General features: G+C 59.0%; 2 protein-coding genes across 2 annotated transcripts in view; both read right to left on the bottom strand.

Annotated features, from left to right (window-relative positions):
• The window catches only part of SPATC1 (spermatogenesis and centriole associated 1), a 14,386-nt gene extending 9,604 nt beyond the window's left edge, over positions 1–4,782 (bottom strand). The window contains exon 1 of the mRNA XM_014538692.1: positions 3,688–4,782. Within this exon, the coding sequence (XP_014394178.1) occupies positions 3,688–3,892 (205 nt within the window). The 5' untranslated portion in view covers positions 3,893–4,782. The remainder of the gene's footprint in view (positions 1–3,687) is intronic.
• A 6,118-nt stretch (positions 4,783–10,900) lies between these two features.
• Positions 10,901–13,132, bottom strand: part of GRINA (glutamate receptor, ionotropic, N-methyl D-aspartate-associated protein 1 (glutamate binding)) — an 11,755-nt gene continuing 9,523 nt past the window's right edge. Inside the window, 7 exon segments of the mRNA XM_005865029.2 lie at positions 10,901–11,611; positions 11,689–11,832; positions 11,946–12,074; positions 12,212–12,412; positions 12,482–12,594; positions 12,678–12,778; positions 12,780–13,025. Coding sequence (XP_005865091.1) covers positions 11,462–11,611; positions 11,689–11,832; positions 11,946–12,074; positions 12,212–12,412; positions 12,482–12,594; positions 12,678–12,778; positions 12,780–13,000 — 1,059 coding nt within the window. The 5' untranslated portion in view covers positions 13,001–13,025 and the 3' untranslated portion in view covers positions 10,901–11,461.

Genomic DNA, 13,132 nt, shown 5'->3' with positions numbered 1-13,132 from the left:
CCTGCCCCGACTCGGACCGGCTCCTCCGTCTGCCCCGACTCGGACCGGCTCCTCCGTCTGCCCTCACTGTGCTCGTCCTCAGAGGGTCTCCCCGAGTCCCTCTGGCCCTGACTTCTCCCCTGAGCTCAGGTCCCCACGCGCCCCATGGGGTCCCGCGAATGTCGGAAAGTCGGTGTGTCCCACACGGACCTCTTCCCCCCAAACCGCGGGTCCTGCTCCCAGGCTCACCCGGTGGGAGCACAGACGGGGCGCACACTACAGTCTACATAACGCAGTTACCCACGGAGCTAACCACGTGGTACATGGTGGCCTAGCTTCCTGCCCGACCAACTCACCTTCGCAGCAACCTGGAAGGTCAGGGTTTGGTTGAGGATTTTGTCCCTGGAGTTCGGTGCCACAATGTGGTCGCTTGGGAAGAGCTGCCCCCCCTCCCAGCTCTCACTCCTGTTCTTCCCGTCTGGGCTGGGGGTGGGGGGGCTGGCACATGTGCTGTGAGCACCCACCAGCACTCCTCACCCCCCCATTCCTCCTAAATGGGGGTGGGCTAGAGCTCTGCCTGGAGGGTGTAGGAGGGAGAGCTGTGCACAAGAGGACAGGGCCAGAGAAGGGGGGGGCCCAGAAAGAGGAATTGAGGGCCAAGTTCCCTAGAGCAAATCGAGAGTAAGAGCCTCACCCCTTGTGGAAGGCCAGTCGCGAGGAAAACAGGGCGAGGCAGTGCCCAGAAAGAGCCTCGGAGGCAACTCAAGGGTTAGGCTTAGGCTTGGGGTGGGGTTGGCTGGGCATGGGCACGGGCGTGGGCACGGGCATGGAGGGGTCTGCAGTCTCAGGAGTGGCGCCATCGGCCACTCAGCCGCCCCAGCCGGAGCCACAGAACATTCTGGACTCCCTCTTTTCCATGCCTCACATCCAAGCAGCTAGTTTTCTTACAAAATAACTTGAATCGATTTTCTTCACTGCTAGTTCACGCCCTCCTCTCTCACCCGGACGATTGCACAGCCCCAGCCTAACCCTTCTCCCTGCCTCACTCTTGTCTCCCTTGACTCCATTTCCCCGCAGCAGCCGGGATGCTCTTTCTGAAGCACAAACATGTCTACTCTCCCTTAGACATCACCGGCGTTGGCATGTTGCCTTTAGGAACAAGTCCGAGCCCCTTAGCGTGGCACTCGAGTCCTTGGCAACTGATGCCCGCTGACCTCTCTGCCTGCATTGTTCACCTCTTGTTGGCCCCAACACACACACATACACACATCACACACATTAGCGCACACACCTTCACACATATCACACAAAAAAACACACATTCACACACTATCGCACAACTCAAAACAGTCACACACACCACACATAGTACACTTTCACGTACTCACAGCACACACACTTTCCCACACTCCCAACTCCCTCAAGGCGCACACACCACACGCTCACACACACACATTCTCATATACACCTGTGCCACACACCCAGTCACATACCTGCCCCACACACTGCAGACACATGCCACACAATACACATACACATCACACTATACACTGCACATTCATGGACCACACACACTTGCACACCACATTCACATGCTTGCACACATGTGCTAATGACTGAGACAACAGGTGATTCACATCACACATGCTCATTACCTCCCCCCCAATCAATACCCACACCCACACCCTCTCACACGCAGACCACACACTCAATACACAACACACACACACACACACACACACAGCCTGGGCTTTCACCACACTGATCTACTTCTCATTCCTGCACCTCCAAGGCCAGACCTTCCACAAGTTGCTCCTCCTCCTCCTGGAACGTCCCCCGTCCCCTTCACCACTAGCTGACTGGGCTCACCTCGGAAAGCCTTTCCTGGCCCCCTACGCTTGACCCTTCAGGAGCTGGAAAACCAGAAGTGGTCCCGGATTTTATTAAGAATCAAATCTAAGTGCTCGCTTCGGCAGCACAGATACTAAAATTGGAACGAGACAGAGAAGATTAGCATGGCCCCTGCACAAGGATGACACGCAAATTCGTGAAGCGTTCCATATTTTAAAAAAAGAAAAAGAATCAAACCTAAGAGGAGAAGGCTTGCTTGGTTAGCCTGGGGGTGGGAAACCAGAATCTAGTTTTTTAAACTATGAGATTTCTTCAGCCTTGTACCTCCCTGTGCGGTTAGTGGCAGCCGAACCTTTCAAACAAAGGGGCCTGTGTGCGTGTGGTCAGTCAGCGGGGACTGTTAGGCGGGTCCCGTGCCACAGCCCGGGTGGACGGCAGGGAACCCAGCGGTGGTAGCTTTTCCAGAGCAAAGGAGAGAAGGCTTGGAGCTGGAACAGTGGGGGGAGGAGCAGACGCGAGGGCTCTAGCATCCTGGTGGGAAGGACAAGGTCTGAACCAGAAATGTGTCGAGTTTGGAGCGAGCTGTGTTCCAGGGACTCACTGGGCCTGCCAGAGCCTCTGGGGGTCTCCACTCCTGGCAGAGGGCGGAGGCCTGCAGAGGGCAGGCTGGCTGAGGGTGGAGGGCCCGGAGCCGCCTGGAAGCAGCAGTGGTTACACTGAGCCAGGGGGGCTCCAGGTGCTCTTGGAACTCAGAAAGAGAAGCATTGCAGCCCCAAATGGGTGCAGAGGTCAGAGGATGTGGCACCTAGGACGCCACCGGTGCCCTTTCTACGACAGACAGCGGTGTCAGGCCCACCGCCAAGGAGGCTGTAGAGGAGGCTTCAGGGCAGAGGCGGGAAGAGCAGAGTCCTCCCAGGAAAGGAGATGATGTCACACCCGAGTGAACAGAGCGGGCAGAGTGCAGGGCAAGAAGGACGTAAGGCAGGGGGAGGGGTGTGCCTGTGACAACCGCCCGCCGGCATTTCATCACCTCCTAGCCCTGTACAACCATTACCAACACCCTGACAGCCACTGACTCCTGTTGCCACACCCCGAGATCTTGCACCCCCAGAAATCCTCTCTCCCGACTCTTCAACGCCAGCCACTTTCTGCCGCCAGTTTTCCATTCGTCTGGCGCCTGCCTCCTTCCTGCCACCACATTCAGCTTGCGCTGCGGCCGCTTTGGTCTCCTGGCCTCTGAGTGCCCTCCCGGCTCGGTCCCTAAGCTCCAGGTTGAACTCCACGGATCATCACTACAACTGCTCCCCTGAAAACACCTGTAACTTCTTTGCCCGTTCCTGTCTCACCCGACTCTGGAAATCTCCAGCCCCAGGGTTCTGTCGCGCACTAAGTCCCAAACCTCCAGCTTCCGTCCTAGTTTCTGTCCTTGGCTTCTGGACTTGGGTTGTCCATCGCCTACTGACCATCTCTGAGGGGAGGGCAATGAGGGAGAGGGACAGGGGTGCCGAGGAGGAGGGATGGAGGAGAGGAATGGGAGGCTGAGAGTGAGTGACATGACATTTGGATTCCAGAGCTGGGAACTCCGTAGTGTACGGAGCTGCTGGGAAGTTCAGCTCGAGGGAGGCAGGCGTGTGGGCTGGGGCTCCTCCCACCAGGTGCCTCGTTTTGCCTTTTGAGTCTAAGGGTCCTGTGTCCTCACCCTCCCCTCACCTGGCGGGGCCACTGAGTAATCACCTGCGTGTTAAGATCTATGCCCTTCTCCCCGGGACTCCCGAGACCCCAGCACCGTCTCTCCTCTTTCGTGCGGCCTCACCCTTCCCTCCCTGCTCTCCTTGACTTCAGGCCTCTGATAGTTACCCTGGCGTTGAGAAGGTCCAGTTGACGCCTCACCAAGCCCGCTGCTGAACCCGCTGAGGCCCAGGGCACCTGCTTGCGTCTTGATGGCCGACTTAAGCTCGTGATTCTCCCGAATGAGCCGCACCAGCTTCTTCAGTTCCTCATTTTCCCGCACTAGCCTCTCAATCTGATGCCGAAGCCCCTCATAATTGGTGAGTAGAGACATGCCCCAGGGCAGCGGGAAGGGCGCGGCCCACCGGAGGGCACTGCACCTGGAGGCTGCCCAGGGCCCCGGGCCTTGCCCGGGCTGGAGGAGGGCGCCAGAGTTTGCAAGTTGCAAGGCTGGCCCAGTGGGTATTGTGAGGTCAGAGGCTGTCCAGACAACTTCACTCTCATGGTGGCCTCTCTGTGAAGCTTCCTGGTACCCGTGGCAAGCTAATCACTGGCCTCCAGGCAGCGATTCCTCCGCAGGTGTGTTCCGTGTCGGAACGCTTGCCTGGCTCTGTCTGGTTAGCTCGTTAAGGCTGTTTTACTCTCTGGATGCTGAAGGCAGGGGTGTGGGACTCCCCGGAATCCAGCAAAGGGCCTGGTGCAGTGTAGGTAGGTAACCAGTGGATTTCTATTGAATGGAAACTCATCACCCTCCCTCCTGGCCAGGGTGCCTTTCCTTCTGATCTCGGGCACACCCAGGTGTTAGCTGCCAGCCTTCACCTGGGGACATTCTCTGGACACCTGGACACCTGGACACGGGGCCATGCTTTCTCCTGACCCCGGTGTTCAGAGTCCGTCTCTGACTGCCAGCCCAGGGCTTCCTTGTCCAGGCATCTGGCTCCCTATCACTTGGAGTTTCCGTTTCTGGTGACTCGAGCTCCCCTCTTCCAAATGCCCCGCGGGGCCCTCTCTGCACCCACACCTCCGCTCCCTGGCTCCTCGGATTTTCCTGTCTGTGGTCCTTCAAGAACCCGACCGCACTCCTCGTCAGGTTCCGAGAAGTCGGACCTCTGAGTCCTGATTGCGCTTCATTTTTTAAGTGCTACCTACACAGACACCTCTGTGGGCCTGACCTTGGGAGTCAGGCGGGGCCATGTCTTCAGGATCTCCATGGGCTCTGCGGGCGTCTGCTCTCCAACAGAAGAGGATGGTGAAGTCCAGCAGGTTTAAGCCAGAGGGCACACTCCTAGTGGGAGGCTGGTTCGGGGGGGGGGGGGGGGGGGGGGGGGACGAGGTTGGAGATCAGCCAGGACTGGGGTCCGTCTGAGCTGAGCATTCTACCTGGACCTCACAATGGGGGCGGGGGGCTTGCCCCCACCCTCCTCCGACACCCTGGACTATAATCCTGGCTGAATCACTGTGGCCCTGGGAAACAGTGCCTAGCTCCCTTCAGCGGAGAAGGCCTCCGCTCTCTGTAGAACATCTCTGCTGGGCTTCCCTCCAGCAGGTGAGGTCGGCTTCCCATTTAGCCTCAGTCCTCTCCTCCCTGTAGTCTTGCCCCCTGTTGGCCTCTCCCTGGGCTGACGCGGTCTTTACCAGCTGTGATGGTTCCGTTTTATGGGTCAGTTGGGCTGGGCCGTGGTGCCCAGGTGTCTGTGTGAGGAATTTTGTAGATGTGATTGACACCGACGGTCATGGCTTTAAAGAGGACGACTCTCACCTGGGTGGGCTTCAGCCAGCCAGTCGCAGGCCTGACCTGCAGCACGCTGAGGGTTTCAGGGAAGAAGGGATTCTTTCTCAACCGTCCTGCAAATCCCGTCGGAGTTTCCGGCCGGCTGGCTTGCTCTACAGATTTCGAACTTGCCAACCTTGCAATTTGTATGAGCCAATTCCTTCAAGCTAATCTTTGACTAGATAAGAACTCTGACTGATACACCCTCTCTATTTCCCTTTGCACCACGCTTCTTTCCTCCAAAAAAATAAATATTGAGCACTGACTGTGTGTCAGGCGTTGGGTTAGGAGTCGGGGGTTCAGTGCTGGTCACAGTCTGGCACCGCCCCTGCCTTACTGACCGTAGTGTAGCGGGAGCAGCTGTGAACTGAGTAATCACCTGTAAATGCCAAAAGGCCAGGGTGATGAATGCTGCTCGTTTTGCTGGGAGCGGGCCTCGTGGGCGGGTCGGACCCGGCCAGGCCAGCTCAGGGCAGCCTTCCCTGAGGAAGTTCTGAGCGAGATGCCACGGAGGGCCCTCTGGTGTGGGAATGCAGAGGCTGTCGGGCAGTGGCCTCACTGAGGGAACTAAAGGGGCAGAGGAGGGGATGGGGCACAGGGGGAAGGACACAGGGCCCAGGTGGTGATAAGGCTGATGTTGATCTTCATCCTAAGGGCCTTGGGAAGCCCTTGGAAGGCTTAAGGGAGGGGCTGAGGGAATGGGCTGAAGGGGAAGGAGCCACCACAGTCACCTGAGCAATCTGCGAGGGCAGCTCTGACCCAGGGGCTGAGACGTGGGCAGAGGTGGTGGGAGTTCAGTGGGTACCTGTGGGCTGGTCTTGGGCATGAGCGAGAGCAAGGACGGCCTCATGGTTTCTGGTGTGGGTGCTGGAGCTGCGGGGTCACCAGTCACCCTGCTTCTGCCTCCAGCCTCTCCGTAGACCTGCAGGGCTCAGTAGAGACCCCCAGGGCCCCCAGCATCTGCGCTGGAGCCCTCGGCCTTTCTTTGTGCTTACCTTCTCCAGGCTCACCTGCTCTCTCTACTCTTATTTCCTCTCATTGCAACTTTCTTACCTTTTTTGTTGTTGTTGTTATGTCAGGGTTGAGTTTGGGATAGAATAGCAGAAGTTTGGAGAGCAAGGTTATCAGCGTTCATTTGGGTCACGTGTTGGGAGGAGCGAGCCTGGGAAGTGAGAGCTTCTGGGCCGTGCTTCCTCGTCCTCTGTCCAGCTCTTCTGTCTGAGCTCTGGGACAGCGTGGCTTTGGAACGGCCCTTGGCTCCTGGCCGCCAGGAGGTCTCACCTGCAGGAGTCACAGGAGCCTCCTGGTGTCCACCCGGGGTCTGTGCTCCCCGTGAATTTGCTGAAAGCAAACCTTCAGTGTTTTCCTACTTGCTATGCTGACCCTCTGGCTGTGGGTCACTGGCTTTGGCACAGTTTGTCCCCATTCAGACTTGCCCATTAGACTCAGCTGGCTTGGCGAGGCCTTTGGGGACCTTTGCTCCCATTTGGCTTGGGGTTCTTTGTGGGGTTAACAAGCTTCTTTGCAAAGCCATCTTCTCAAGGCATAAAGTTGCTGGAGGACAGGGACCTTTAACCTGAAGCCCTCTGTCCATACCTCCTTCTACCTCCCATCCAGGCAGACAGTATGAATGCCGTCCTGCAGGTGAGGGGTCCGAGACACAGTCATGTCAAGTTCCTGGGCTCTCCCCCAGGTCCCCACGACCAGCCCGTTTTTCCTATGTTTTTCCAGCTGTCAAGGATGGGGCTTGCTGCAGGCAGCCTCGTCTCTGGCCTGCTTTGGCTGCCTCCAGCTCACCCATTCTGCTGCAGCCTCTCTCTCCACACCTGCCCAAGGGGGGTCTTTCTGACCCCCTCCCCATTGGATCTAGGCCAGTGATGGCGAACCTATGACATGCGTGTCAGAGGTAACATGCGAACTCATTTTTTTGGTTGGTTTTTCTGAAAAATAGTTTGAAGAGCCTGACCTGTACAAAAAACATAAGCTAACACACATTTTTTTTTGTTTACATTTGGAAGATTGCTGAGAACCTCACGCCATTGGAAGTTCCGTGTGCCTGCTATCTAAAAGGCGCATGTGTAAATCTTTTTGCATTTAGTAGATGCTGTGGGCTTGATTTCTTGTTCCTTTCACCACTGAACATCCTGTGAATGGCAGTGTCTCCCACTCACTTAGCTTATTGTCAAGTCCATCATTCTGACTCTGAATCGTGGGTCCTTGCTGGGCTCTGCTAACAGCTTCCATCAGTTTAATGTCATATAGTTTAGACCAGTGATGGCGAGCCTATGACACGCGTGTCAGAGGTGACACGTGAACTCATTTTTTTGGTTGATTTTTCTTTGTTAAATGGCATTTAAATATATAAAATAAATATCAAAAATATAAGTCTTTGTTTTACTATGGTTGCAAATATCAAAAAATTTCTATATGTGACACGGCACCAGAGTGAAGTTAGGGTTTTTCAAAATGCTGACATGCCGAGCTCAAAGGGTTCGCCATCACTGCTCTAGGCTGTACTCAGAGAGAAGACCGAGGTGATGGGGAAGGAACCTCAGGGAGCCGCAGGAAGGGGGTGCTAGAAAGGCCTTAGTAGGATTTGGCTGGAGTGGCGCCTGGGAGGACTTCAGGAAGCAGGGCTTTGCTCTGGACTGGGTGCTGTCAGGAAGGGGAGCCACTCGGTGACTGGGTATCTCAACACGCCTCTGGGAGGAGGACAGACTGGAGACAGGCCCGAGGCGCTCAGAGGAGGTAGGGCAGGGCGCGCTCGTCTTCCTGGCTTGGGCGGGGCTCGTGTTTTGTCTGTGTCCAGATGTGATTATGGAGTGGGCTGCTTCTTTTTTTTTTTTTTAAATCTTCACCCGAGGATATTTTTCCACTGTTTTTTAGGGAGAGTGGGAGAGAGAGGGAAAGACAGAAACATCGATGTGAGAGAAACACATCGATTGGTTGCCTCCTGCATGAGCCCCAACCAGGACCGGGGCGGGGGAGGATCCTGCAACCAAGGTATGTGTTCTTGACCAGAATCAAACCCAGGACCCTTCAGTCCGCAGGCTGACGCTCTATCCACTGAGCCACACCGGCTGGGGCTGGAGTGGTGTTCTTGTCTTTGACAGGTCACAGAGGGGCTCTGTCTGATGCTGGTTTGAATGAAGTTGTTTATATCTAAACGGAGAACACCCAGGCCTGTATCTGAGAGTGCTGGGCGGCTGCTAGTGACACCAGGGCCTTGCTGATAGGCCCAGGCCAGTGCCCAGAGGGAGGCCGCTTCCTTCCCCACCTGAAGAATCAATGTGGTTGACCTCACAATTGCTCTGGTTCCATTCCTTCGTGGATCAGCGTGCGCCTTCTGCACACCCACCCACCTGCCTGCCGGCCCGCCCAGTCGTATCAGAGCTGCCCCTTTCCCCTCCCTGGGTGGGTCACAGCAGGTCACAGTCCACTGACAGAAACACCCGCCTGCTTTGCCCTGAACCCAACCTGACCCCTTTTTGGCACTAAAAACTACCTCCCAATGCCCCTGCCCCTCCCCCCAGCACTGCTCCCAGCTCTTCTCTGGCATCCTCAGCGCTTCTTCCTCCTGGCTTTCTTCACCTGTTCGCACCTGCTCACCGTGGCCTGGTCATTCTGTGGCTGGACTCGTCTGCCTAAACACCCAACTGTGGCCCTGCCAGAGTCCCCTTCCCTGACAGGACAGGTCTACGCCCTTACCCCCGTGCTGGTCTCCCTGCTGCGGTATGGACCTCCTGCTCCTTGCCCGCCCCTGCCCCACAACTCGAGGCCCTCACTGTCCCCAGGAGCCTCCCTCATGGGTGAGCTTAGCCCAGAGTGTATCCTCCTTGAACCTGAGAAAATACTGTCCTTGCACAGTTCACCTGACGCTCATGCCTGAGCTCCTTCTGCCTTGACTGCTGCTCTCTTTAGCCACGTGAATGCTCCATGTTCCCTCCTCGGTGGGGAATCCTGCTGGGTCTGAGCTACCACTGAGCTCAGAGCTCTGGCGGGCAGGGCCCCCTCGATGAGGAACTGCTCCTGTTCAGGAGGCAGCGCAGAAGAGGTGGGGGGAGGGGCCGCGTCGCCTGCTGGTCAGTGCGCAGCATGTGAACAAACCAGAATGACTAAGGGTGGCTGGACAGCCGCTGTAACGGGCCAGGTGGATGCCAAGAAGGGACCCCCCAAAAAAAGGGGGCCCAGGTGGCTGGGAAGGCAGTCCGCATCCCCGCCCAGGGAAGCGGGGCCTGCCTGTGGCTCAGGCTGTACAAGGTCAGGCCTGGGAGTGGAGGGCAAGGGGCTAGCGCGAGGCCAGCTGGAACAGCCCGAGGGCATATGGCAGGACTGTGTTCCAGGGAGGAATCTGGACTTCATCCCGCCGGCAACCGTCAGGGCCTGAAGTAGGCAGGTGGTGTGATCAGTGTTTCAGAGAGAAGGTTGGTGGAGTGGAGCTGACAGGGGAGCACGGACGGGCAGGCCTGGGGAGGCCGGGAAGCGGGCAGGGAGACAGGAGAAACACGGGGAGAGAACAGCCCGTGGTGGCCTGGGTGGTACTGTTGAGGGAGATAACACAGGAGCAGCAGGTTCGGGGGGAGGATGGACTTGGTTTTGGGCAGGCCTCAGCTGAGGTGCCTGCTGACATTGGGGGGGGGTGCTGGCTCCGTGAGCTGGGGTGCTGTGCTGGTTAAAGGAGGGGGTGATGGACTCCCAGGGAGAAGGTAGAGCCCCAGGAAGGGTCTCAGGCCAAGCCGGATAGAGGGTCCTGCGGAAGAAGCCTGCAGTGAGGGGGTGCCATGGGTTAGGAGCTCAGGAAGGCTCGACAGGAGGTCCTCAGACAGAGCTGAGCCTGGGGCGGTGGAGGGACCTGTCTTTGGGGAGCCAGGGTGAGGACATGGACAGCCACCCGAGGGCCAGGGTGTAGATGGGCGAGGGCTCCGGAGCTGTGGCAGCAAAGCCACGGGAGGACATCAGAACACGCTGGGCTGAGGGTCCCTGAAGGGGGGCACCTGTTGAGGCCAACGGAAGGTGCCGGAGGCAGGCGGAGAGCCCCACTGCAGAGCCCTCAGTCTTTGCCCAGCTCTCCGCCGGGAGCTCTCATCTGCAGGCTTCTCGTGGGGAGGGCGGAGGGCTGGGGAAGGCCTTGGTTGGAGCCAGGCCTGGGCAGCATGTCTGGTGCCGAAGGATGGGCTCCCTGGGGGCCCTGCAGAGACGGAGTCTGAGGAGCCTGGCAGGGGCACTGCTCTTCGGCAAGATGGTCAGGGTCTCACCTCACGCAGTGCAGGTCCCAGGAGGGAGTGGCAGACACAGCCGGGCCACTTGCCATCATGTCACCCGGGCACCCTACTTAACTTCCAGGAGCCTCAGTGTCCTGTCCATCACCTGGGAACACTGGCTCCTCCCTTAGGACATGGCTGGGAAGATTGCAAGGAAGGCGGGAGCGTGGATGGGGCAGGATTAGCTACTGCCATTCACTCTGCTGCAAGCTAACCCCACCATCGAGGCCTGGTCCTGCCCCTTCATCACCCTGGGGAGGCCCAGAGCCCCTCCTCGCCTCCTGGGAGAAGTGGCACTGAGAAGAGTGACAAGAGGAGCAGAGAGAGCAGAGGGTCCCATTTATTGGAATTTTAAAGACAGCAGAGCGAGAGAAAGGCCTCCTTCTCCCCCGGAATATTCCATGCTCTCTGCCCTCAGGGCTCAGCACAGGAACGAGACCCTCACCCTGCAGGTGCCCCAGAGGGCAGCACTCCGGGGTGGGGGTGGGGAGAAGGGGATACTTAATGCCAGGCGGGGAGCTGGGACAGGAGGGGGGACGTGCACCCTCACCTCTTGGCTCGATCCCTCTCCCCTGGGACCTGGTATTGCCCCCTGGGGTGGGCTGGCAGACAGGGCTCATGCAACAGTGAGTGGGCAGGAGGTGGCACAGAAACCTAGCCCCGCTGCCCTTGGTCAGAGCGGGAGGGCTAGACGGGGCCGTGCTGGCCACAGCGGGTCCAAACAGAAGTATCTGCAGTGTACACACAGGAGGGTTGGAGAGGGGCTTCCTCTGTCCCAGGCTGCATCCGGGGGGAGAGAGGGGAGGTCCAGATGGCACTGCCACGCCAGCCACACCGCCCGTGTGGGGCCCCCCGCGTGGCAGGGCTCGGGCTACTCCTTGGCGCGGCCGATGATGGTGAGGATGAACAGGAAGATGTTGATGATGTCCGTGTACAGGTTAAGCGCCGCGAACACGTACTCCTCCGGGCTCAGCGACAGCTGCTTGTTCCCCAGCAGCAGCTGGGTGTCCACTGCCAGGAACTGAGGTGACAGCGTGCAGTGCTGAGGGACCCGCCCCCCCCCAGCCCGGTGCCCGCCCCAGGTGGCCCCTCACTCACGCAGGTGAAGAGCAGCGCGCCCAGCGAGGCGTACACGATCTCCAGGATGCGGTTGCGGATGAAGATGCAGAGGATGGCGAAGAGGACCAGCACCACCATGCTCACCAGCAGCACGCCCATGCACGAGGTGAAGTCGTAGCGGGTCTGCGGGGACAGCGACAGCAGGCCCTGGTGCCCCCTGCCAGGCCCCCGGCCAGCAGCCCCCCGCCCTCCGGGAGCCCTCCCAGGCATGGAGAGACCCCCACCAGGACCCTCACCTGCATGGAGAAGATGACCACCGTGAAGCAGACGATGGTGGTGATGCCCACAGCCATGATGACCGCCTCGGTGTTGTAGAAGCTGGCGATCACGCCCACCATGTAGGACAGGCTGATGGTCAGGATCGACTGTGGGGAGACGGGGCCTTGCGTGTGAGGGCTGCTCCAGCCACAACCCCTCTCCCCCTTCAGTGCAACAGTGGGAGTGTGTGTGTGTGGGGGGGAGGCAGGGCCCTGGCGGCCAGGGGCTCAGGATCTGGAGTTACCAGTGCAATGAGGTTCCAGGGGTGCTTTCGGCGGAATTCCCCACAGCAGCTGAGGGCGATGAGGGAGATGAAGAAGACGGCGTAGGAGACATAGTAGGTCCAGACATTCTCCCGGACAAAACCCTTCACTTCCTTGACAAACGTGAACACGGCCACGGTGGACAGAGTCACGGACAGCTGCACGGTCAGCACCAGGAACACCTGAGGAAGGAGCCACTCAGAGCCTGCCCAGCGCCGCTGCCCCCCAACCCCGGCCCGAGCGAGGCCCACCTTCCGGATGAAAGCCTGGCGGATGCTCTTGTCGTCCCAGTTGGTGGCAGGGAAGTCCTGGTTGTCATAGTAGGACGGGGGTCCCTCCTCGTGATAGGTCCCATGCGGAGGTGCTGGGGAGCAGGGGGGCCGGGTCAGGGCCACTTGTGGGTGCCTGGAGCCCCTGCCCTCCCCAAGCCCCCGCCGAGCTACTCACAGCCAGAGTCCTGGATCGGGAAGGCCTGTGGCTGTCCGTAGGGGTTGGGTGGAAAGGGGCTCTGTGGATATGGCCCCTGAGGGTAGCCCCCTTGGGGGTAGGTAACCTGCTTGGGGGTAGGGGGCCTGAGGGTAACCCCCTTGGGGGTAGGAACTGGGGCCCTGGGGATACCCTGGCTGGGCGTAGGGGGAAGGCTGGAACTGGGCTGGTGGGTACGGGGCCCCAGGGTAAGGAGCCATGGGGGGCGGGGGCACCCCGGGATATCCAGGGTTGGGGGGAGGATAGTTGTCCCCAGACACCAAGAAACTCTTCTCGTGAGGCATGGCCTCCGGTTCTGTGGCTCCCCCTGGAGGAGAGAGAGAGAACAGTCAGCCTGGGGCGACTTGTCCCCCGCATCCTGGGGCGGCCCCACCTGCTGCCGCAACCGGAGAACCGGGAGGACCCGCGACCTTTGC

The sequence above is a fragment of the Myotis brandtii genome, unplaced genomic scaffold (genome assembly GCF_000412655.1).
Source record: "Myotis brandtii unplaced genomic scaffold, ASM41265v1 scaffold1956, whole genome shotgun sequence".
Lineage (NCBI taxonomy): Eukaryota > Metazoa > Chordata > Mammalia > Chiroptera > Vespertilionidae > Myotis > Myotis brandtii.
Note: the sequence above shows the minus strand (reverse complement) of the source record. Positions and strands in the feature narration are given on the sequence as shown.